Source organism: Rhinopithecus roxellana, chromosome 5, assembly GCF_007565055.1.
Source record: "Rhinopithecus roxellana isolate Shanxi Qingling chromosome 5, ASM756505v1, whole genome shotgun sequence".
Taxonomy (NCBI): domain Eukaryota; kingdom Metazoa; phylum Chordata; class Mammalia; order Primates; family Cercopithecidae; genus Rhinopithecus; species Rhinopithecus roxellana.
Genome location: NC_044553.1, coordinates 57,253,700 through 57,276,729, shown reverse-complemented (window position 1 = coordinate 57,276,729; position 23,030 = coordinate 57,253,700). Strand labels below are relative to the sequence as shown.

Genomic DNA, 23,030 nt, shown 5'->3' with positions numbered 1-23,030 from the left:
AAGTAGAGATAGGCCTTTGTTAGGCACATAGACAGTTTATCAAAATAGTAAGAGTATTTAGATACTTATATACTTAGGTAGGTAGCTCTGGTGGTAGGAGTTTATGAAATTTTTAGAATTCTCTCAGTGAAATAGAAAATAAGCTCATCAGTAATGATGATGAAAGAGCTTTTAGAATTGGGACTTAATTTCATCATATACTGTGTAGCTTTAATTCCAAAGAAAAGTAAAAATTATTACAAATGAGAAGGAAATCTGGGTTAATGTCAGAGTTCACACCCAAAACCACATCCTAATATTAATAAAGACAGTTATAACCTTTAATCATTCCTAATCCAGACTAATACAGATTCATTGTCTATAAGCTGACAACATATAATGTAACCCTCACTCCAATCAGACTTCACTGTCATCATCCTACAGATTCTAAAGGTGTAAGAATAAATCCATCACCATAAAGATTAAGTCTATAATATTTAATCATTCTGGAATTAAATGGTCTTTAACAAAATTTCTCAGTTTATTATTATTATTATTATTTTCCATAGCTGGTCGTATTCTTTTTTCTTTTTCTTTCTTTTTTTTTTTTTTTTTTTTTTTTGAGGCGGAGCCTCACTCTATCGCCAGACTGGAGTGTAGTGGAGTGATTTCGGCCGGTTCACTGCAACCTCCACCTCCCAGGTTCAAGCAACTCTCCCGCCTCAGTCTCCCAAGTAGCGGGGTCTACAGGCGCGCGCCACCACGCTCAGCCAATTTCTGTATTTTAAGTAGAGATGGGGTTTCACCATGTTGGCCAGGATGGTCTCAATCTGTTGACCTCGTGATCCACCTGCCTTGGCCTCCCAAATGCTGGGATTGCAGGTGTGAGCCACGGCGCCCAGCCGTCGTATTCTTACATATTCAAAGTGTACCCTTCTCAATATAAAACTGAATTTACACTATGACAAATACAAAGATTTTTTCCACAAAGCAATCTAAGAATCAGTATAATCTTATTAAATTTATTGTCCTCCAGGTCATAGTCATGAAAAACAAAATCATACTTACAGTTAATCTTGCAATAGTATTACATGAAACTTAAATATTTAGTATGTAATATTTAATTTACTAGATGAGGTATCTGAATACAGCATTAAGTTTATAAAATAATTATGACAAAATACAAACAAATAATAAAAAACAATTATTATGTAATTTCTGTAATGACTCACAGAAAATACTTGCTAAGGAATGGAAAGGAATAAACCATGGCCTCTGAAAGATACCTTTACTGGAATGACGCCACTAAAATTTCTTAGATCCTTTATGGAGGTTGCAAGAACATGAGTTAAAACATTTAAGACCTTGACAGAGCCAATATTTTAAAACTTAAAAAAATTAAATTACTTTTATTTACGTATTTTGTCATAAATAATTATACTGCAAAACGAAATTATTTTTAGAGACAGGGTCTCACTACATTGCCCAGGCTATTCCCAAACTCCTGGGCTCAAGCAAGCAATTCTACCATTTCAGCCTCCCAAGTAGCTGGGATGAAAGGTGTGCACCACTGATCTGCATCAGCTAAAAAAATCTTAGTAACAGAAAAAAAAAAAAAAAAAAGCCTGATGAATTATCACCTATATTATTATATTATTAAACATTTAGGTTCATTTCATTTTTGCTTGTAGGAAAAAAATTTCATAAGTCTTAGTATCCTGAAAAATATCATGAAAGACAGTATTAAATATTCTATATGCCATCTGATTTATTCCTGTTGAATTCCAATTAAGACTCTAATCAATAATTTTTAATGTTTTGTATTTGAATATACAAGGATGAAGACAGAGGCTGATTAAGGTAATTTTAGTGAGTTACAAAACAAATCCATATGTTTCACATGAGATTATTATAATGTGCTTTAATATTACATATTCACATCCCTAGTTTTCTTCTTTGCTATATAGGCAAAAAATAAACAAAAAAAGCTCTGCATATCTTCAGGGGTATCACAGAACACATATTTAGACTATGCAACAAAAATACCCACAAACCTGAGACTGGAAAGACACCTTACAGTATTTAGAAGCTCCATAAATGCATTAATCAACATAGGTAGATAAGAATATCTATAAAAATGATGATCACTTATAATTACCACTAAAAACAATAACTGCTATTTTAAAATAGAATGTTTAAAAATATATAAGAAATTATTCATATCAATTACCTTAAAGGTGTGGGATGAGGATAAGTCACAGCTTTGGCATTCTATCACCTGTATTTTTACAATAATTATGAAAAAAAAACTTCATTTTTTAAAAATCCTTATATAAATGTTTTCCTTTCTGGGGCCACATTAATGTAATTTATTCTACATTAAAATCTCTGCTATAAGTTTAGCATTATTAAATGAAACAAGCATAAACAGGAGATGAAAAATGATAGGGTCATAATACACTTATTATATGCCAAATATTATGTGACATGCTTTTACAGTTTTCCTTTTTGGTACCTAGACCAATAACTTATAATTATGAAAGAGGTACAGATACCACATTATGCAGATCAAAAACTGGAGGTCCAAGAAGATTAAATGACTGATTAAAACAGTACACTTAGTAAGTGGCAGAGCTGGGATTCAAACTCTGGTCTGACACCACATGTTCCCTAGAAGTCTTGTATTCGTCGTACTACCACAGAAGGCATTAAGAAGTACTGAACTGATGTGATAATTGCTTAATAAACTACTATATAATGTCCATTGCATATTTTCCTCATAAAATTTTTTACTGTACTGAGTACTATATCACAGTGATCTGAACAGAGTTTTCTAATCTTAAATCTATAATTCAACACATCTTGAAAGTAGACATTACATATAATTTAAAAAGTGAGAAACAAAATCTCACAGGGCTAAACGAAGGCAACTGAATCATTTCACGTAAGCAATCTCAAAGTTTACATTTCATGTAAACAATTTCAAACTATCTTAATGGTCTAATGTCAATAGGAAAACAGAAATATATCAAAGTTCTATATATATACACGTTTGGTAAGCTGAAAAAATAACTTTTGTATGTTTCCATGTTGCTTAGTTATTACTGTTTTCCTTTCAATGGCAAAAATTTTTGTAGGATTTACATATGCATTGGAAAAAAAATGTATAACCTATCAAAAATATCATTATCTCCCAGTGATGGGCTAATGTGGTAGTTTGATAAATCTTACCTAATTTTGAATACATTATTTCTGAACTCAAATTTATAAGCAGTCTGATGCAAATAAAAAATAACAGAATGCTGTTACACAATAACAGAAAATAAACAGGTTCATTATTAACTTGACATATCACAAATAATTTTACCTTTCATTATCTTATATTCCTCATCTGTAAAATGAAGACAAAAAATTCTGCCTACATTGATGTTTTAAGAATTAAAATCCTATAGAAATGTAAGGTCTCTTTAAGTCACAACTGATCAACAAGTAACTTTTAGTTGTATAGTCTAAAGAGTTTAAAAACAAGATAATCACATTTTCAATTAACTGTGATAGAGTCAGTTTAAATGAAAACATTATGAAATTCAGAGTCTGGCTTTTCCAAACACAGAGTTTGCAAAAGATATTGAATTTAGATAACTGTTAGTTGAAACATTTCCCAAACCCGAAACTGTACTTATTCTGCATATTTTAACTAGTCAAAAATGTTTACATTCTTTTTTATATTACTTATACCTTAAATTTAAATTATCTAAATTATCCCCATCGCATTGCAGTTTCTACTTATTTTTAATGCAATCTGCTGACTGATTGGAAGATGCTTCAGTAAAAACCTTGGATAAAAGCATAATTTTAAAAATAAAAAATGAACATTATGTCCATGAAAACTGGAAAATGAATTTAAAGTTGTGCATTCTGTCATAAAAGAACATTATTTATTGCAGTTTACTTTTTAATGGCTTCACTGCCAAGACTCCATAGAACCTCAAAGCTTTTCCTATGCACTTTTTTCTAAAAATAAAAATATTGTGAACAATTCTCAATTACGTACTTTACTAAACCATTTTTGGCAATACTGAATATGTTAGCATTATTATTCCTTAACAAAATATACACAATTATTATTTACATTTATAAACCTATCAAACTACATGTTTTCTAATACTCACTAATCTTTACAAACTTCAGATAATAAGTTAATCAGCCAGACAGATCTTATGTAGGTAATTCCAATAGTAAAAAGATTTTTACAGAAGCTGAAAACAGATTTTGAGTAAAGAGTCCGTCAGACTTATGAGCCCAGCAGCAGGAGACTACATCATAAAAGTAGCAGCCTTCCACTGTAAAATTACTAATCCTAGTAATACAGTACATTAAACATGCCATTTCAGATATATGCCAACCTAAACTGCCACATATGGCATATCTAACTCATTATCACAGTTTGTGTTTTCATATGCAGAGACATTCTAATTTTTAAACAAGATGTCAAATACACCAGCATAACTCAAAGTGTGATAAAGCTTTGAGGGGAACATACCTTTCCTTAAACAAACAGGTATACACTTCAGAACAATTAGTTTAAAATACTACTGTAAAGAAACCATGGTTTCAAATTTTCAGTTGAGAAGCTAAAATACAAAATAGAATATCATTTTAAAGGCAGAAATAGTAAAATAGTTAAATTCAAATAAATACTATTTTGAAATAATTCAAAATTTCTTCAAAATTTTTCTCAAAAAGAATTGAATTTGACCTGCAAAAAAAAAAAAAAAACCAGTATGCAACACTTAGATTATTTCTCACTTTAAAAACAAATCATGAATTCATACCATAATATAGATATCAATTTTAAAGAAATTGGACTTTTCTTATGCTTCCTTTTTTATATTGAATTCAACCTTGAGTTATACAACTGGTATTACCAAATTATGAATAGCACTTAAATAAAGATTACACAGTGAATATTTTTATTTTAAATCCCCATCTGTCGCTTAATGTCACTTCAGCTGTTCAATTTTTTAATGTTTCTTTACACAAGTAGCCAATAATTGCACAAATCAGTATAAAATGCAAGTTAGATTTTTAATCTCATTTTCTAAATGAAAAAACAGTACCATATTTTTCAGTCTTTTAAAAATTCATCTCAATTTGATAAGGGTATTAATTAAGATTCATTCTTATGTGAAATATTTATAAATGATGAAAAATCCTGCTTTATATCAACAATCAGCCAAAATTCAGCAAAAAATTACATAACAGAGAATCCACTAACAAATAAATAGTAAGTTTTAATTTTCACTGACATAGCATAACAATGTTTTGACAATATACCTAACTTTAGTGTTTGAACAGCATTAAATTCACACACACACGTTGTATAAATCACTCGTTTATCAAATTACAAATAAGTATATCTTTTCATATGCCAAGAAAGCAAGAAAGGTCTACATATTGAATGAATTTAAGAAACAAGAAACTTTTTTTCTCGTATATGATCTGAATTGCTATGAATCAAAAGCAAATTGGTTAAAGATTTTCCCTGTATATAGCAAAACATTCTCTATAGACACCTGTCATTCACGAAGTGCCCTCCACCTTTTTTTTCTTCCATACTTGGCACATAACTGCTTAAACACAACTCACGTTTCTTAACATCTCTTTTCTGTTTTTCTAGTTGTCCCATCTTTCCCTTTGCCTTTTCCTTTCTAAGTAAATTGGATCTTTATAAAATCCTATTTCAATTTCCTAAGCAGAAAGTCAGAATCCAATCTAATACTCAACTATACTTTTGGACAACTGGGCAATCCATCCGCCAGACTATAAGTGTCACTATATTTATACAAATGTGTATTTTTTAACTACAGTACAACTGTCAGTCATTTTACAGACACAGCAGATGTAGATTTTAAAAATATTCTTGCTAATGAATATACCCAGGATGAATTTTTTCCGCCAGGTTTTTCTTGTTTTTCACATGCACTAGATTGTCTCCTACCTGTACAGATATCTGTAGTGCCTCCTACCACCACTGCCCCCATACCAACAGCAATGTCCACCTTTTATCCAATCAACACCAAACTACTTTTAGACCCCTGAATATAACAGAATTGCTGCATACCTTTACGTCTATATACGCTTCAAATGACCTTCCACCTTTGTTCAACAAGCAAATTAAAATTCAGTCTCCCAAACCTTGTCAACTTCTTTTTGAAGTCTTCTTTGAAGTCTAACCCCTCCTCCCAAGACCCTGATACTAACAGAGATAATTTCAACTTCTAGATATAATTCTCCATTATACAGTTATCAAACTTATAACCTGGTATCCATCTAAGATTTCAGGGCATTGTACACTTAGTTCTAAACCCAACAAAGCCCACTCATGTTCATAAAACTTAACATCTGTGACAAAGCAGGGCACGGGGAAACAGACAAGTAAAGAAACACTATGATAGGGTTATTTTAACCCACTGTTCTCCACCACTTTTCAAAATATAAATAAAATTTACAAAAATGCGGAAGACTAATCACAAGGCATGAAAGAGTGTATCTATTAAATCTTAGATGTTTCACTGGTTTATTATGATAAAAATCAAACAATGTATTAATACAAGAAAAACACTCTTATTTCATGTATCTCTTTAAATTGCATATATTTACAAAGTATGTAAAGATGCCACAATATCCCAAACTCAATAACTTCCCTAAAATTTTGATTTCAAATAAAGTAACATATACTAATACCTTCATATTTAAGTTGGTCAAACTATAAGCAAATAAGTTCCCCTCTACTATACAGCTGGTATTTTTTTTCTTTTTTCTTGGCAAATTAGAAAAGTAAATTGTCCAGTTTCTAAATGTAACAATGTAACCACCCCCAACGAAGTCACATGTTAACTTCCCCACTATAGTTGGGAAAGAAGATATTAAAATATATTACAAATAAAATATTTAGTAAGCATACTTCTAATATGTCACTTTAATTTGATGGTTAGTACTCAAGAAAAATCATAATTGGACTTTGTTCCTCACTGAGCATATGGCCATGTGGCCATAAATAAACTGTAATGTGATATAGCTATAAAATCTTGTAGTATATATACTTTTCATTACTTTATTAATAACTAAATCTTAAACTCATGTTGCTTAAGTTATTTTAAAGGTAGTCTCCATTTCAGAGGTGGCTTTAACATACTCTCCACAATACTGGATTTCAGTTTCTTTCACACAGGATAGCATGCTAAACAGAACGCAAAATTCCCATCATACTCCACTGTACCTAGCCAATACCTACTGTAACACTCCTATGCATTTCTCATTCATTTAAATTTCTTAAATCATTACTAAAGTAAACTAGAAGTGTAATGAAACACTAAAGATGGACTGCCTTCTATATCCACTGTATTGGTATTACATGAGCACTTCACAGAAGAAATCTCAAACTGTTCATTCAGTCATTCATTCACACATTCATGTAAATTTCCAGTGCCACCTAAGGTTAAACAATTGGGCTGTATGTTAAACACACAGCAGGTAAGAAGGATGCCATAAACTCCCCCACATCAGTGGACCTTAATCCAATTACTCAATTGATGTGAGTAAAGACTATCACAAATTTTTTTGGTTTTAATTTAGCACTGTAGAAGGAAAAGTCTTCAAAATCACACTAAGTACTTTTATGATTGTATTAGAAACTAGTTCTTAAGCCTATAACACAATGAAGATAATATCAGAATTCTAATTAACTAAGTAGACCAACTTAATGAAATGAATAGCTAAGAAAGAGAAAACAGTGATGTTTTCAAATTAATAATTACCGGACAACACAACTACATTTCTACTTATGTTGCCTTACAATTAGCCTCATGCTTATTTTTTAATCATGACATTTTATATATTAAAGCAAATGTTATGAATACTCACCCAAATACGCTATATTTAAGGGCGTTATTATAAAAGTCATAAAAACATGGAAAATACATATATTATTAAAATAATTCTTGAAAACAAAATTTAACTTAGAAAGCCTACTTTTTAAATGAAAGTCAATACTCTAACCAAAAATTAAAATTTAGAAGTATAGCTAAGGAATGGTGAAAGCAAGAAAAAAAAAAAGTACAAATGAAGAAAAATAACAACGCTGCAGAAATCTAATCACCCTAAAAACACTGCCACTTTCAAACAGTATAATTAAGGGAAGAGAGAAAATGACCAAGCTACATGTTCCAGGAAATATAACCTATGATATCCTAAATTTCTAAAAGAAATTTGCTAATGACCAAAGAGCACCTTGCCTATGTTCCTTCAGCGTAGCACATGAACTAAAATAATAATAATAATGGCAAAATAACCACGAGGCCATCGTGACAGTTTAAAATATATATATATTCATTTTAAGACTAGGAGAGAGAGGAGGTAAGGACTTATTTCCTCAGAGTCACATCCAAAAGGGAGGGGGAAAAAAAGTAGAACAAAACAAGAGAATGAAGTACCTACTACAATTGCACCACAAATTCAGAAAACACATTTCAAAGCTACAGGACAATTACTGGCATTAGAGAAACCTTATGTAAATCACTTAATATCTTGGTACCTTGGTTTTCTCAACTGTTAAATCAAAGTTTTAGAAGAGATCATCTGAACTTCATCACTTTGATCTATTTGCACAACTTATTCAAATCCTTTAAATAAAAAGTCTCTCAACTATTCGTAAGTGTTGTCCTAAATCTTTAACAGAGATGCTACAATATAAAAAAAATTAAAACAAAAATCTAAGGAGAAAATAGCAAAACAAAAATCTGAGGAGAAAATAGCAAAGCAAAACTTCTCAGGGTAAAGCAAAGTATGCCTATACTCCTTGAATGGAGAAAAGATACACTGTAATAATTCTAAGTAATGATTACCAAATTGTTGCCTACACCAGAGTTTATAGGAAGCATCTGATACATATGCAAAATAATTAACAAGAGAAAGCTTCCAGGCCTACTTAACACTAAAGAATGAAACCAAGTTTTAAAAAAAATTACCTTCACCACTTTTTAAAGAAATCATCATATATTAGTTGTAGAAAAATAAAAACACAGGTTATCCAAAGAATAATTAAGGACTAAGTATGTGAATGAGCTCTCCCAGTAAGAGCTTACTTGCCTCCAACACTAACCACTTTAAAACCAGGTATTTCAAGAATTAATATGACCAAAATTAAAAAGCTACAGTTCTTCTAAAATATTTAGCAACATAAAAAGAAAACAAAACTATGTTTTTGTTTTTTTTTTTTAAATAGCAGGTACCCCATTACCTACTATTCTATGTTACTGAAATGCACTACTATTGGTTCTATTCTGCCCTTCCCCCCAGATTAGATCTTAAAATACAGTCTCATTTCAGTCCAGTCTATTTTCTACAGCAGCAAATTACTAACAATTTAAATGAAGACAATCTTCTTTAATATCAGAATGATTTTTTTAGACCTAAGTGAACTGGGAGTAAGCATTTATTGTATCCTAGAAGAAATGCAAGATTTGAAATCTTATTTAATTAACAAACTTCTCTGAAAACTTATACTGTGAGTAAAATTATGGAGCCATGAGAGTATAACTATTCTCAAACATCTTTAAGATGAACTGAAAATTTCTTCCACAGAACTTTGAAAAGTATGCTCAGTTTCACAAGGAAGGTAAAAAAACACTACCATCTAAAATTGTTAAATTACTGAGTTTGCAATACAGTTTATCAGAAATTAGAAATATATTGAACATCATTATGACATAAACAGGTCTTAAAACAAAAAATAAAAATATAACATTAATTTTCAGTATAACCTATTGAATAAAATTCATTGAAAAATTGACAAAAATATTTTATTTTCCAGACCAAATAATCTTACCTTAATCATTTTGCTGTTAAAAACCTCAAGACATTAATTTCATTTTTCATCTGTTCCTGCCAACAATGCTATGACAGGCCCTGCAGGAAGCAGTAAAATATCAGTGATGGAGTGCAGATAGTAAGTGTTTTCACGATCAAGATTTGTCATAGAAAAGGATATCCATACAGTGGTGTGAAACTTGGAAAATACTGAAAACATCTCAAAAAGTTTATCAGTGTAAATAATTCTCTTTTTTACTTGTAGTCTTAAAATGTTTATTCTTATTCAATGTCTTATTAAACAAAGTTAAAAATTATAGCAAAAGTAGATGTGTGAAATTTTAAAGTATTTTTGTATTGATAAGAATTGATTAAAAATAGTTAATCATGTCAAAAATGAAAAACTTTGATTAGAGAATAAAATAATTTATGTTTTAAAGTACTGGAATGAATCTCTTGACCTCTAGATAGCATAGCTTTAATCTTATTTCTTTTAACTACTATAATTACCAACTATTCATAATTAAAGTAAAAATTATTTTCTTCTCAAGTAGTATCTTCAGTATCAATCAGTTATTACCAATACTGGTAAATATTCCTTCAGGAAAAATACATAGTTTCCAAAAATGTTAAAAAAAAAAAAAATCTGTGAAAACTCCAAAACTTAACTACTCTTTGGTAAATAACAAATTATATTCAGTGGATACCAAAACATTCAGATTAGTAAAGTTAGTAGAAAAGTCAAAGCTATAAAACAGTTTTACAAAGACTTCAAATGGTTTTTACATTCCAAATTATTTTGAGATAATACAGATTTTGCCAGATTTCATTTAAATGTATTTTTACCTTTGAATATATTGCCTATTTCAGGGCTGATTAATGAACAGGACTGTGATATCTATATTCACTGGGAATACTATTAGAACACACAAGAAACTTGTACATATGTCATAGATGCACACTCAAAGTCAATACTTCAGATTGAGAAATTAAAAACAACAGAAATAAATGAAAGACTAATTTTTTGAGATTTTGACTAAATTTAAATTTACTTGTAATTAAATGTGGGAAATATTTCAATAGGACTCATTAAGTTCAAAATCTTAAAAATATTTTTAATATGCTACACCTGTCCTGTTTGTTGGAACACTTCAAACTACTCTGCAAAGTTTACTTGCCAAAGCCATCAATATTCTAAAAAGATACGACTTAAGTATTACATTTTTTAACTTCCTATAAAAAATAAATGGTAATCTGAGATAATATTTTTTAAAAAACTACCAAGTACTTCCACTTATTTCCACTCACTCATGTTTTAAATATGTACTGGTGGAATCGTGAAATGTAAATGCTTCTCACTTAAGGTTATTTTCTTTTTATTTCTATACCTAAAGACCCTATCCTTGTTTTATGTACATTCTAACAGATTCATGAAAAATCAATTTAGTTGAAAATATTTCCATATTAAAGATATGGGAAAGCTGATGCCATATCTTTAAAGAATAAGATGAGGAAAATGGAAACTTCATCAACCCAAGTATCAGAAAGTATTGAAAACCACTACTTCATTCCTTGCGTGTTGCGTTTTATACCATGACACTTCAGTCTCTAAGGGTCAGGATAATTAAGCTCCATAGCAGCTGCAGTGCAACGTGAGATTATACACTGTTGCAGTTCCCACCAGTCCAGTCCAATTACCTGTAGTATTCCAGTACTGAACAAGTGACAACTAACCTCTTCTCTCTAGTCACTTGCTCCCACTGGTCTACTGATAAATGTTAAAACAAACTAACCTCTTTTTGGAAAAGACTGCAAAGCTGAATGCACCTGCTGCAGGCTGCAATGATGAGTCCCAGAGAGATGTTTGTCAGTCAGATCTCTGCAGATGTTGTTTAACTTTATGCTAAAGCTGTATCCAAAGATGGAAATGAGATGGCAATCAAGCACAAATCTCCCACCTTCGTCCCCCCAGTTTTATTTTGAAAAGCAGCACTTACTCAAAAAAGTTGTGTTTTAAAATATAGCTCCACTAAACTGGACACAACTAAGACTCTATGGTTAAAAATTCTATGGTAAAAAATGTTTATTAGGCGCTGAAATTTAGTTAACAAGTGGCATAATATGTAGTCAATAAATGTAATTTGTGTCATTTAATAATATTTTTTAAAAATTAATTGTCGGAAGCCAGAGCAAAAAAACCCCAAATAATACAACTATAAAATACATAACTTTTTAATTGATGGTTGTCGGTCTGGTTTTTAGTAATATCACATACTCCTTGGCATTTTCAAGACACATAATTTTTCCTCTTGCTGTATGAAACATCTTCAATACATAAGTATTGAACTATATCACCAAATGTGTTCACTATGTTTAAACTATTCCTGAAATCCTTTGGGGAAGCATTTGCAAGACAATGTTGTTAGATATATTTCATTACAATGACACAAATTTTAAATGAGCTATTTTTCCAAAGCCCAGAAAGCATCAAAAAGCAAATTTCAAAGCGACATTGTGTGTATGATTCATGAAAACACCAACACTATAAATTAATGAGGTCTTATAACTTACTATATCAATATCAAAATGATACAAAAAAGAATCAAATAAAATGTACAGCTAAAATTTTTAGTGTTAATTTATCTTTCTAAAAACCCCACAAAACATTTGCATACACAAGATAAGAATAAAATTGCATCTTTTGGAAATTGTAATGTCAATATAGATTGTGCTATGCCAGTAATGTTCCTTCCTATGTTAAGATTTCGTATTGCTTAAAGTAAGAAAATAAAGTATTAAAAAAATTAAACCAAAATACAGCAAATTTTCAGATACTAATGTTTAAGTAAAGGATTATGTTTCTCCTTCAACTCTAGATATAGAGATAAAACATAAAAGTAACCCTAACAATAGGTAGTGTGTCAAATAAACATTACAACTTTAAGATTCAAGGAAAAACACTTTAGCAACTCTTTGAAGATACTAAAATCAAAGGTAGAACCTAGTGTAATGTTAACTATCCTATTAAACCCACCCAACAATGTTGGAAATTACATTGTTTTATTTTTTCTACTCGTTACAGTTCTATTTATCATAAATTTGGCCTTAAAATATATACCAATAAATGTCCAATATTCTTTGCATCTAAGATCAAAGTACAGACTGCAACTTTTAGAAGCTGTAAGAGATTCACATTCATATGTACTACCAATATCATAATACTCTTCCTTCAATGATGTAAACGGAAATAATGTTTTAAATTTATTATCTCCTCTGATTTGCAAAAAATTATCATAATTATACAATTCTAGTTCTAAAGTTTAATTTGGCCACTATATTTTCCCCTTTTCAAAATAAAAGCAATGTTGGGTCTTTCCTTCCCTATAAAAAATTTCACTTACATTCTGCTTTTTTATGATTTAAAAAAACATATAATGGTTTGTGTTTTTTTAAAAAAGTACCGCCCCATTTGGACAGTAAGAAAAATTGAAATATAATGAATGTACAAATCATAAGTTAAAATTTTAAATTAGGAACCATAAAATGAAATATTTTTCATTAAATGTGATCCTAGTTTTATAACCACAAATACTAAAACAGTGTAAAATAGACACAGATTCCAACATTATAATGAAGGATTCTGTTTGACTGATGTAATGAATATCATATAATAGAATAAAAATAAGTACACTATGATATGCTCTAAAATCTAAGAAATATAAGAAAATATTTATTGCATACATCCATTATCATTTCCAACCAATAATGCACTCAGTAAGTTTTTCAGATTACCTACCTGAATCATCCATTAAATAATTTCTACAGATAAAAATCAGTATGTTTATTAATAAAACCTAAATATATCCTTATGCCAAATAAAATAATAAAAATAAACTATCATCATTCTGAAAAGGCATACAATAATATATTCCTCAAACCAAGAAAGCTGTTTTTTACTACAAAGTAACTTGCTATAAACTAATTATAAGAAGATATATAAGTAAATCAAATTGGCTTGCTCTAATCATGTAAGAAAAAAAGGTATATTCCTAAACCACCAGAATTAAGTCAGTACTCTGTAAGATTTGATTTTGAAATAGATAAATGGATTATGTAGTACAGCAAAAATAATCTACTTGTAAATCATTTTATCTGATTGCAGTAATTGAAGAATACATTTTACAATTCCTCATCACACAATTTTCTCAAGTTTGTTATTTAATACATGACATTGAAAAACACAATGCAATATCCAGCTGTACAAATTGTCAAATTAATGTACAAAAATGTTTTCTTCATTTCAACTATAATTTTAAAAATTACTCATAAAGGCAGGGTTGCTTAAGATATTTTCTAAAGAAATAAGAAAAACAAATAAGCATACAAGGAAATTATATTGGCTATATTTTTTTAAAGCACCTATCGTTTGAGTTAAAATGTATTAAAATGTCCCCAAAGTGTGTCTGTATTCGGTGTTATACATCCTGAAGAAAGTTTTCGAAAACACACTAGTATTTTAACTAAACCTTACAAACACAATTACATTGTTTAAAAACTTGAGTAATTTGAGAAAATCCATTAGGTTATACAACTAAAGTAGACTTTTCCCCAAATATGCTCTCTTACCAAATAAGAAACAGAAAAGGGCTTCATAAAATAAACACTAGGCATATTTATTCTAGTAGATTACGACAGTCATAAATATACATATATATATAGCTTTAAGAACTTCATATATGTATGAAAGACACAAAAATGGGATTCCAAATGATTTCATTAATCCTATAAGAAATTCTTTATAACTTGGTGATTAGATCACAGTTTAGTTCATCTGAGATGTGCAAGGTAAGTGTCCCTTACGTACATCTGAGTAAGAGAAATTGAAAAGAGCTCAGAGCCTATGTTGAAGAATACCGGGATATTAAATTATTCTGCAGACTTGTGGTCAAGTGTGAAGAGAAAGACTATTAGTCTATCTGAAGCAAAGAGATTATTTGTCCAAACAGGTAATAATCTGGTTAAAATTGTATTTTAATACAAACTGTTCAGAATTCTTTAAGCTTCTTATAAACTACAAGGCTTTATTTTATCCTTAAAATTGATCCCACACTGTGTGATTGGTTTCCACCTGTTACCGGCAAAGTATAGCCTTCTTTTATCCGACATTTCAACTCACATTTGATCAGGTTACGTCACTACACACTCGAAATTTTATTCAACGCATTCCAGCTTTCCACTTTTTTCCAACAGATATTCTTGCTCTATACAAATAACATGCCTCAGAACTATAAATAAAATACCCAATTTCAATGTAATAAGCAAAAAATGTACAACTAAGTGGACTAAAAACAAAAGATCTAATTCTCAGTGCACCCTTTCCAACCCACTGAAAATAAACTATATTCAAATGAAAAGGCATTTAATTTACTATTTGGAATATCCTTGATAAACACTAATTTTCTGTAACATCCCTGCACATCTGATACCACCTCATGTATAATGCAAAAAAGCTATTTCATTTTCATCTATTGACAGTGAATTTAATTTACCATTGCACCTCTTTTCCTAGAACTATCACATTATTAATTCTGCAATCAAGCTCTTTTGAGTGCTTTTATTTGTACTAAGGGTTTTCACAATTCCATATTGATTTTTTTTATCATAATATACCTTTTAAATATATGAATGGGAATATGTTAGCAAACTGTCTTAATGCATAAGGGAAGTTTCAGAGACAAGGACAGCCATCTGCAAAACTACACTCACAGGAAACAAACTTTAGAGGAACATCGTGTCTAATATATTACATTTTAGCTTAATAAGTTTAATGTTTACAAAAAATACTACATTTAATTTATAAAACTGAATGATAGTTTCAACCATTCTAAAACCTTCTTATCCAGTATAATGGTCTGTTTCTAACACCAAGTGATTGGCTATGAAAAAGAAGTCCTCCAAATGTTCTGCTTACATTCATGCCAGATGTCTTTGCTGTATTAAAGAACTCTTACTGAATTAGATCACTGAAAGCAAATCAGCTTTTCTTTTCCACCAGGAAGAAAAAAATTAAAGCAGTATTGGTTCCCTCAGCACTGAATTAACGTTTTTGATAGCCATAAAGATAAAATAACCTTTAAAAAAAAACGCAGAAAGCTAGATTTAAATAAAAGCAAATCAGCTGATAGTGTTTTATCTAGGAAATGTACTACTCAATTACAGAGACTTTTCTCTTAAACCTAAAATACATATAGTGATTGGCAAAATACAAAAAAGAAAAAGAAAAAGATGGACATGCAGAACTATTTAACACTTAAGAAGGCATACTTGAAAGTAAAAAACAAAAAATTTATACCACCTAGGAAACTTTCCATATTCCAGTAGGTTACTGTACTACACTGTCAACATATTTAATCAATTTTAGCTCTTAAGTTAACATGAATTCTGAAGCATTATTTTACTTCTTGCATAACAGAATAAATTTCCTTATATCAATTGCATTAAAACTGAAATATTTAAAAAATCTGAAGAGGCAACATTTGTCCTCTTTATTTCACTCCAAGGCCAACAAACAAAGCAATGAAGCAGAAAGAGGTACATAATGGATTCAGAAGTAAATGGTCCATTCTTTAAGAAGCCTCCCTACCCCCCTCTTCGGAATTCACTCTAAGCTAATTGTCATTACAATGATGTCTGAAAACTTCAGAAGAACCCTATTTCCTGATGCCAGCTGTCCAGGTTTCTATCTCGAAATTTTTGAATTTTTTTGCTAATAAGAATTATTCAGAAATACCCAAATCATCTTGCAACTGGTCTAATTCACATACACAGTACAACAATTATAGGAAAAAGGCATAATCAACAATAGAAATAACCTGAAAATTTTTCCACAACATACTCCAATAAAGCAGTATCTAAATAAAGTCTCCAGTATTGTTTAAAAATTCTTTCAAGACAGCATACAACACATGTAGGTCTTTCTTTCCTGTGGGGAGCTCATCAAACAATCTCTTCACCATTGCACCTACCTGGGTAAAAATCTTTGGACTTAGACAGCTTGATGGTGGCTCCAGTTTCTTTTTGCAACTGAACAATTGTCTGTCCTCCCTTCCCAATTATAGATCCAGCAGCATAACTAGGTATGAGAACCTTTAGAAAATACTGGCCGTCTTCTGAAAAATGCAAAGAAATATACTCGGTTAACACAGTATTTCAAACTTTGTATCCCCTCTCCACCCTCAAGAGAGAAAAACAGCAACTAAAGCACTGGGTATGTAACTGCAGGAAATACGAAGTTAAACATGTTTTGAGAATGAAAATAAGCCAATTACACTGAAAAACAAATATGTACAAAATGTTTCCCATTTTATACGATTTATACTTTCAAGCTTGGAATTAAAATATAAACATATTCTATTATTTTGCAGCACTGTAAAGACTGGTGACTAAATTCCAGTTGTTATTCCAAACATGGAAATCTTCCAATTCTGTCTGTGGCAAAATGAACTGACCCCTTAACAAAACTTCAGAGATTTATAAGATGACAAACCTTCACTTAACATATTGAAAAAGAAGAAAAGCCCAGGAATGTAAATAGTGATGAGCTGTATTTATTTGTCATTAACAGACACATAAGGACTACAATTAGCCATTGCCTATATCCTACTTAAAGTCCGCAAAACAACCATTCTCCTACCAAATAATCCACTCAAACTGTGGGGTGTATTCCAAGTCTTCAATAACTACAAGAAAATAACTCAGTGTGGTGGACTGGCAAATCTAACTAATCCTAGTGCATTTCTTTAGCAGTTCTTAGTCTACCGTGAGCTCCTTTAAGCTCATTAATTAAAGGACCTTAAGAAGAATTTTGCCAATACTAAAAAGCTTAGGAGTCATTTATATTAAATACTATTAAAAGTGACAAAACAGATAATGTTCCTTTCCCAAAATAATCACAACTTTTAAAACGGAGAGGGAGTCCAAGAACTAGGAAAAATAAAATGAAATGTTTTAGAAAATAAAGCCAACTCCACAAACTTTAATTCCCATCAACTTGATCACGTCTTATACAGGAGACACCCCGGTAAATCCAGCTTTCTTAATGTGAATGAATGTTCCAAATGTTGCGGTGTGCCACTCAAAAGACCCCCATCCGTCTACAATGCATATGCTGGAGATAAATTCACCTCTGCTTCGATGCATTGGGTGCATTGTTAAGATGACTCCAGTGCAAATGAAGAAGCGATATCGGTCCCGTTAAAACTCATCTTCCAAGGAAGCGCAGGATGTTAACTAACAAGTCATCGTTCCAGACACCCCCAACCTCGTATGCACCCCCCTGAAGACAAATCAATGAAATATTTGCACCGACAATCTAAGTGCGGTAAAGGCATGCACTCATCAAGATTTTGCATACTACTTGTAGCCCAAAGTAAGAGGATGGAAAGAGGAAAAACTCTCCGGCGCCCCAATCATTCGCAATCCGCTACCCAAGTGCCATTTATTTATTTATTTTATCAGACTGTTAAACGCAGCGCGCATCTTCGGGCGGCCATCACCTCACTCCGGGGTCATCCTCCTCCTCCTCCTGAATGGACCGTCTTGCCCAGGTCTAGGATATTTACATGGTCAACCTCTGGACCGATTAAATGGAAAGATAGGTCTATTCCGAAAAACTGGTCGCCATTTTGATGAATGATAAACACAGAAATGGAAATGTGTAGGGGACAGCTAGGAGTGGTGCAGGTGCAGGGGAGGGGGCGCGGGGCAGGGGCGCAGGAGCCGCCGGGTTCGGGCTGGAGGTGTCCGGGCCGCGGGAGGGAGGGAGGGAGGACGGCGAGAGGGAGGGAGGCAGGGGCGGGCGGCGGGGGATGGGGCCAGCGGGGAGGTGGAAGCGATACCCACCGCCCGTATTGGTCCTCTTGGTGCTGCCGGCTTCAGGGGGGGCTTCCAGCGGCCTTTTCCGCGAGTCCGGCGGGTCCAGGTCTATGGGAACCCCAGTGTGGGTCCCGTTCTGCTGGATGGGAGCTGCCGCCATCATGTTTGCAGTTCCTGCCGCTGCTACCGGGAGAAGGTTCTCCCTTTTGTTTTGGCTTTTTCTTTTCTTTTTCTTTTTTTCTTTTTTTTCTTTTTTTTTCTTTTTTTTTTTTTTTTTTTTTTGCGTTTGGGGTTTCTTAAGGTTTTTTTTTTTTAATCAGATCAATATAAATCTCTTTAAGAAAAAAAGCAATGTTGCTGGTTTGTTCTCACTGGGGAGGGGGCAGGGCTGAGGAGCAGCTGCAGTGCAGTGTCAGAAAGGAGACAGGGGAATGGAGGGGGTGTGAGAGACGGAGGGTGAAAGAAGAAGAAGAAAGGAGAGAGGGGGAGAGAGTGGAGAAGGGAGAGGGGCGAGTGAATGAGCGGGAGGAGGGGACCGGGGAGGACGGGCAGAGGGAGTGGGAGAGCGCGAGGGCTGGCGGGGCGCGGGGAGAAGCCGAGGAGGAGGGGAGAGTGAGGGAAAGAGTGAATGAGCAGGAGGAGGGGAAGGAGGTGGATGTCGAGAAAGGAGCGAGCGGCAGAGGAGGGCAGAAGCCGGGAAGGAGCGCGGCGGTCCCCGCGCCGCGCTAGCGCTGCGCTCGCTCCCGCTGCTGGTGTTGCCGCCGCCGCAGCTGCCGGAGCGGTTCTGCCGTTGCCTGGGCTGCTCGGCGCTGCTGCTGCTGCCGCCCGGTCTCGCTCATTATTTCTCCCGCTTGTTGGGGGGGGCTGGCGGGGAGGGAGGGGGGTGGCTGTGAGGGGAGGGTAGAGAGGGGTTGAGTTCGTAGACTCCCACACACTTCGCGCTCGGGTCCCTGCCTCTCAGCAGCGCCGCCGCCTCCCAGCGCCGATGCTTCAGCCGACGGGGCAGCTGGGGGGTGAGGGGGAACACGGCGGGCGGGGGTGAGTGAGTGTGTGTGTGTGCGCGGGCTTGTGCGCGCACGAGGGGAGCGCGTGCGCGGTGAGGGCGCGCGCCGGCGGTTGAGGCGGGGGCGGGGGCCGGGGCGCTCCTGTGGGAAGGTAGGGGTGAAAGGTCGCCGGTCCCCGACAACACGGCTCAGGCAAACGTAAGCGGCTTGTCGCAGAAACCAAGGGGTCCACGAAACGCGCTAGGCTAGAAGGCGGGAAGGAGAGATTACTGACAGCCGTGCCAGCCAATAAAATGGAAATGTGAGAAAGGTTCTTCGGGCCCCTTCCCAATCAGGAAGCCTGGTTGATGAGGGGCTGCGAAGGGGCGGGGTGGGATCTTGGTCCAGCTGGTACTGGAGCGGCGACAGTTTTGGCTAGTCTAAGAAGGGCATTCGAGTGACCGTTGACAACGGGTGGGACAGCGTCAGAGCTGGAGGGAGAGCTAGCACTGTATGCTTCCAGGACTCCTAGCTAGGTGCATTAGTTTTTATTTTTAAGAATTGGGTGAAAGACTCTAATTAGTTAGCATCTCACTCATTGGCGATTTTCTACGGGATGGTTTCATCCAAAGAGGATTTCATAATCGCACTGTGTGGCACCATTAGGGGACTTAGAGTGTCACTCGCCGCCATAAATCCTTTCGGGAACAAGCCAGGATATAAATAAATAAAGCTAGGTGTGGGTCTTCCCTTCACAAGGCGCTGGTAGGCAGACTAAAGACAGGCAACAGCTGAGTGTGCACACAGAACTAAATATTGAACGAAATACGAGTGTCGGAATAAAATTCATTGCCATGTGCACAGCTTATGATTATACAGATCTTGGACATATCACGGACCTGAACGTCAACCCTACAACACCGAATAAAATATCTAATGTAGCTGGAATAGATTCTGAAAGGACATTAGGCATTATCTAAATCAAGTCCCTCATTTTACAGATGAGTAAACTGACTCGGTGAAGTATTTTGCTCAAGGTCATTCATCAAGTTAGTAGTCTAATTAACTCAGTGTTCTAGGAAGCAGGGTGGTAGAAAAGCATGGGCTTCGGAGTCTGAAATCTTTCTTGGTTTCCCGTCCTTGTAGGCTGTTCTACAAGTGTATCTTGGGCAAATCCCTTAACGTGTTGCCATTTATTAAGTGCTTACCACGTGGCAAACAATCCACTTTGCATGCTGTGTCAATTACATGCAGTATGTCGTGTAGTTATTACTGTACCCATTTTATGAGGTAGTTTAGGTTTAAAGATATTAGAAATTTACCCAAAGTTACACAGCTATAAACACTAGTAATTTCAAACTCAGGTCTTCCTGACTGCAAAGGCTGCTCTCTTAAATGTTGCAATACATTAGAGCTCCGGATTCTCTCCCACTCAAAACAGGGACTGAGACTCCAACCAATTTCCACCATTCTTGGGAGTCACACGAGAGAGACTGTGGCAATGTATTCTAAGCTGTAAAAAGGATAAACATATTCACTAGATTTGTAGAATGAAGATATTCGTTCCCTATACTTTCCACTACAACAATTGAACCAGAAAGATGGCTTTCATACTAAGCTAGCATAAGAAGGAACTTAACTGTAATTATGATATTCTAACAAAGAATATATGCATATCTAAAGCAATAACCAAAGTGAATAGAATAAAATTTAATTCCTGATAGATTAAATAGGCAATAGCAAGGAATACTAACGCTCCTCATAGCGTCCTTATTGGAAGAATCGTCTAGGAGGCATTGGGATTTCTGGTGCTTTTTAAGCAATGAGAGGTATCAGTCCACTGAATGAGAAAGAGAATAGCGTTTAGTTTGGGACTAAAAGTTCCTCTGGACTACGGAAAAAACGTTTGCCTCTATCAGTGAAGAAGGTATGCTGAGAGCTGAAAGAAAAGGAAAGAAGGTAAGTTAGTGCATATTGGAAAAGGTCTATTAACCAAAGTCCAAAATTTTCATCTGATGTGTAATGTAATAGGAAACCACCATATAGCCTTCATGACCAAAATAAAGAGGAATTAAACATACAATTGGGTACAAATGGAACTGTGATGAGGAAAAAGGGTTTGGAATGAGTATGTGGCATTCAAGATAGTAAAAGGCTGATGCCAGACGTTGTACAAAGTGTTCAGTGTATAAAATTATGTAAGGACATTTTTAAATGAAAAATTACAAAAGGGCTGATATTTAGCACTAGATTTGTTTTAAAATAGTAAACGACAGTGGACAAAGATAGTTGAAGGACAGATAATTCAAACATATTACATTAAAGCTTGAGCAAAGTATTCAGTAGAATGTAATTTTGAACTGGGGAAAGACTGAAGTTAGAATTGGAAAACCTTAGTTTAACAAATTTCTAAAAATAAAATATTTCTAACATAGTTTAGAAAATCTTTGTCATTGCCATGCATCAGTTAAGTTGAAAAAGAGCTTATAAGTTAAATTGCTTTACAGATACATGCTATTAAATAAAAGTCACACTGTATTCTTGTAGTATTTATTTGACCCTTCTCTTATTTCTTTCTTCAGACTTAATGTTTAAATACTGTTATACCTATCACTCCATGGGGCCCAGAAATGGTAGATATAATTTTTAATGTGGATGGGATGATGAATGGTAACTTAGGTAGGATATGCCAGGATTCACAGAGACTATCCCAAGACCTAGTCAGACATCAAAGTATCAGTCAGCTACGAACTATTAATAATTTGGACAATGAAGGTTATCAGAGAATACATTCTAATTAACCTTCCATTTTTTAGTATATTTTGTTTTTTTAAAAATTATACTTCTACATCATTCTTATTGCATGTCTCTATAATTCTGATTAAATGGACATAACAAACATTTTACCCTTTGTTTTCTGCATTTCGTACCAGCTAATAAAACTGAATAAATAAAAATGTATAGTAGATCTCAGTTTATTAATATTTGGTATGATATACCTTTTATGCTACAAATAAACTGTTAGAATATACTTTTTAAAAATATAATAGAAGCATTTGACCTTTTACTTCTCCAAAAAGAAATACAATTTTATTTTTTAATTAACAAAGCAATTCAGCTCTACTAATTTAATAATATTTATAACACCTTAAGACACCATACAACTTGTGTTAGTTACAAATATAAGCAACCATGATAGAAAATGATATTAAGATAAAGAACAAAATCCCCGGTCTTTATTGTCTTTTATTGAGAGAGTTCTTTTTCTTCCTGTTTTAGGCTAAGTAACAGACATCAGATTTTCTATTTTCAGTAACAATGATT

General features: G+C 33.6%; 1 protein-coding gene and 1 long non-coding RNA gene across 11 annotated transcripts in view; one reads left to right on the top strand and one right to left on the bottom strand.

Annotated features, from left to right (window-relative positions):
• Positions 1-19,230, bottom strand: part of NOVA1 (NOVA alternative splicing regulator 1) — a 149,938-nt gene extending 130,708 nt beyond the window's left edge. For 3 of the 10 annotated variants that reach the window (XM_030931720.1, XM_030931717.1, XM_030931718.1), the window contains exons 1-2: positions 18,033-18,542; positions 16,875-17,018 (exon numbers count right to left, since the gene is read on the bottom strand). Coding sequence is in view for 5 of the 10 variants with exons in the window: in XM_030931717.1 (XP_030787577.1) it covers positions 16,875-17,018; positions 18,033-18,057 (169 nt within the window). In the remaining 5 variants the exon portion in view is untranslated. Of the gene's footprint in view, positions 1-16,874; positions 17,019-17,357; positions 17,558-18,032; positions 18,543-18,750 lie in introns of those variants that run through there. The other 7 variants (XM_030931719.1, XM_030931723.1, XM_030931721.1 and 4 more) reach the window with 5 other exon arrangements.
• Positions 19,231-20,069: 839 nt separating this feature from the next.
• The window catches only part of LOC115897724, a 171,934-nt gene continuing 168,973 nt past the window's right edge, over positions 20,070-23,030 (top strand). Inside the window, exon 1 of the long non-coding RNA XR_004057509.1 lies at positions 20,070-21,665. This is a non-coding gene — a long non-coding RNA (uncharacterized LOC115897724). The remainder of the gene's footprint in view (positions 21,666-23,030) is intronic.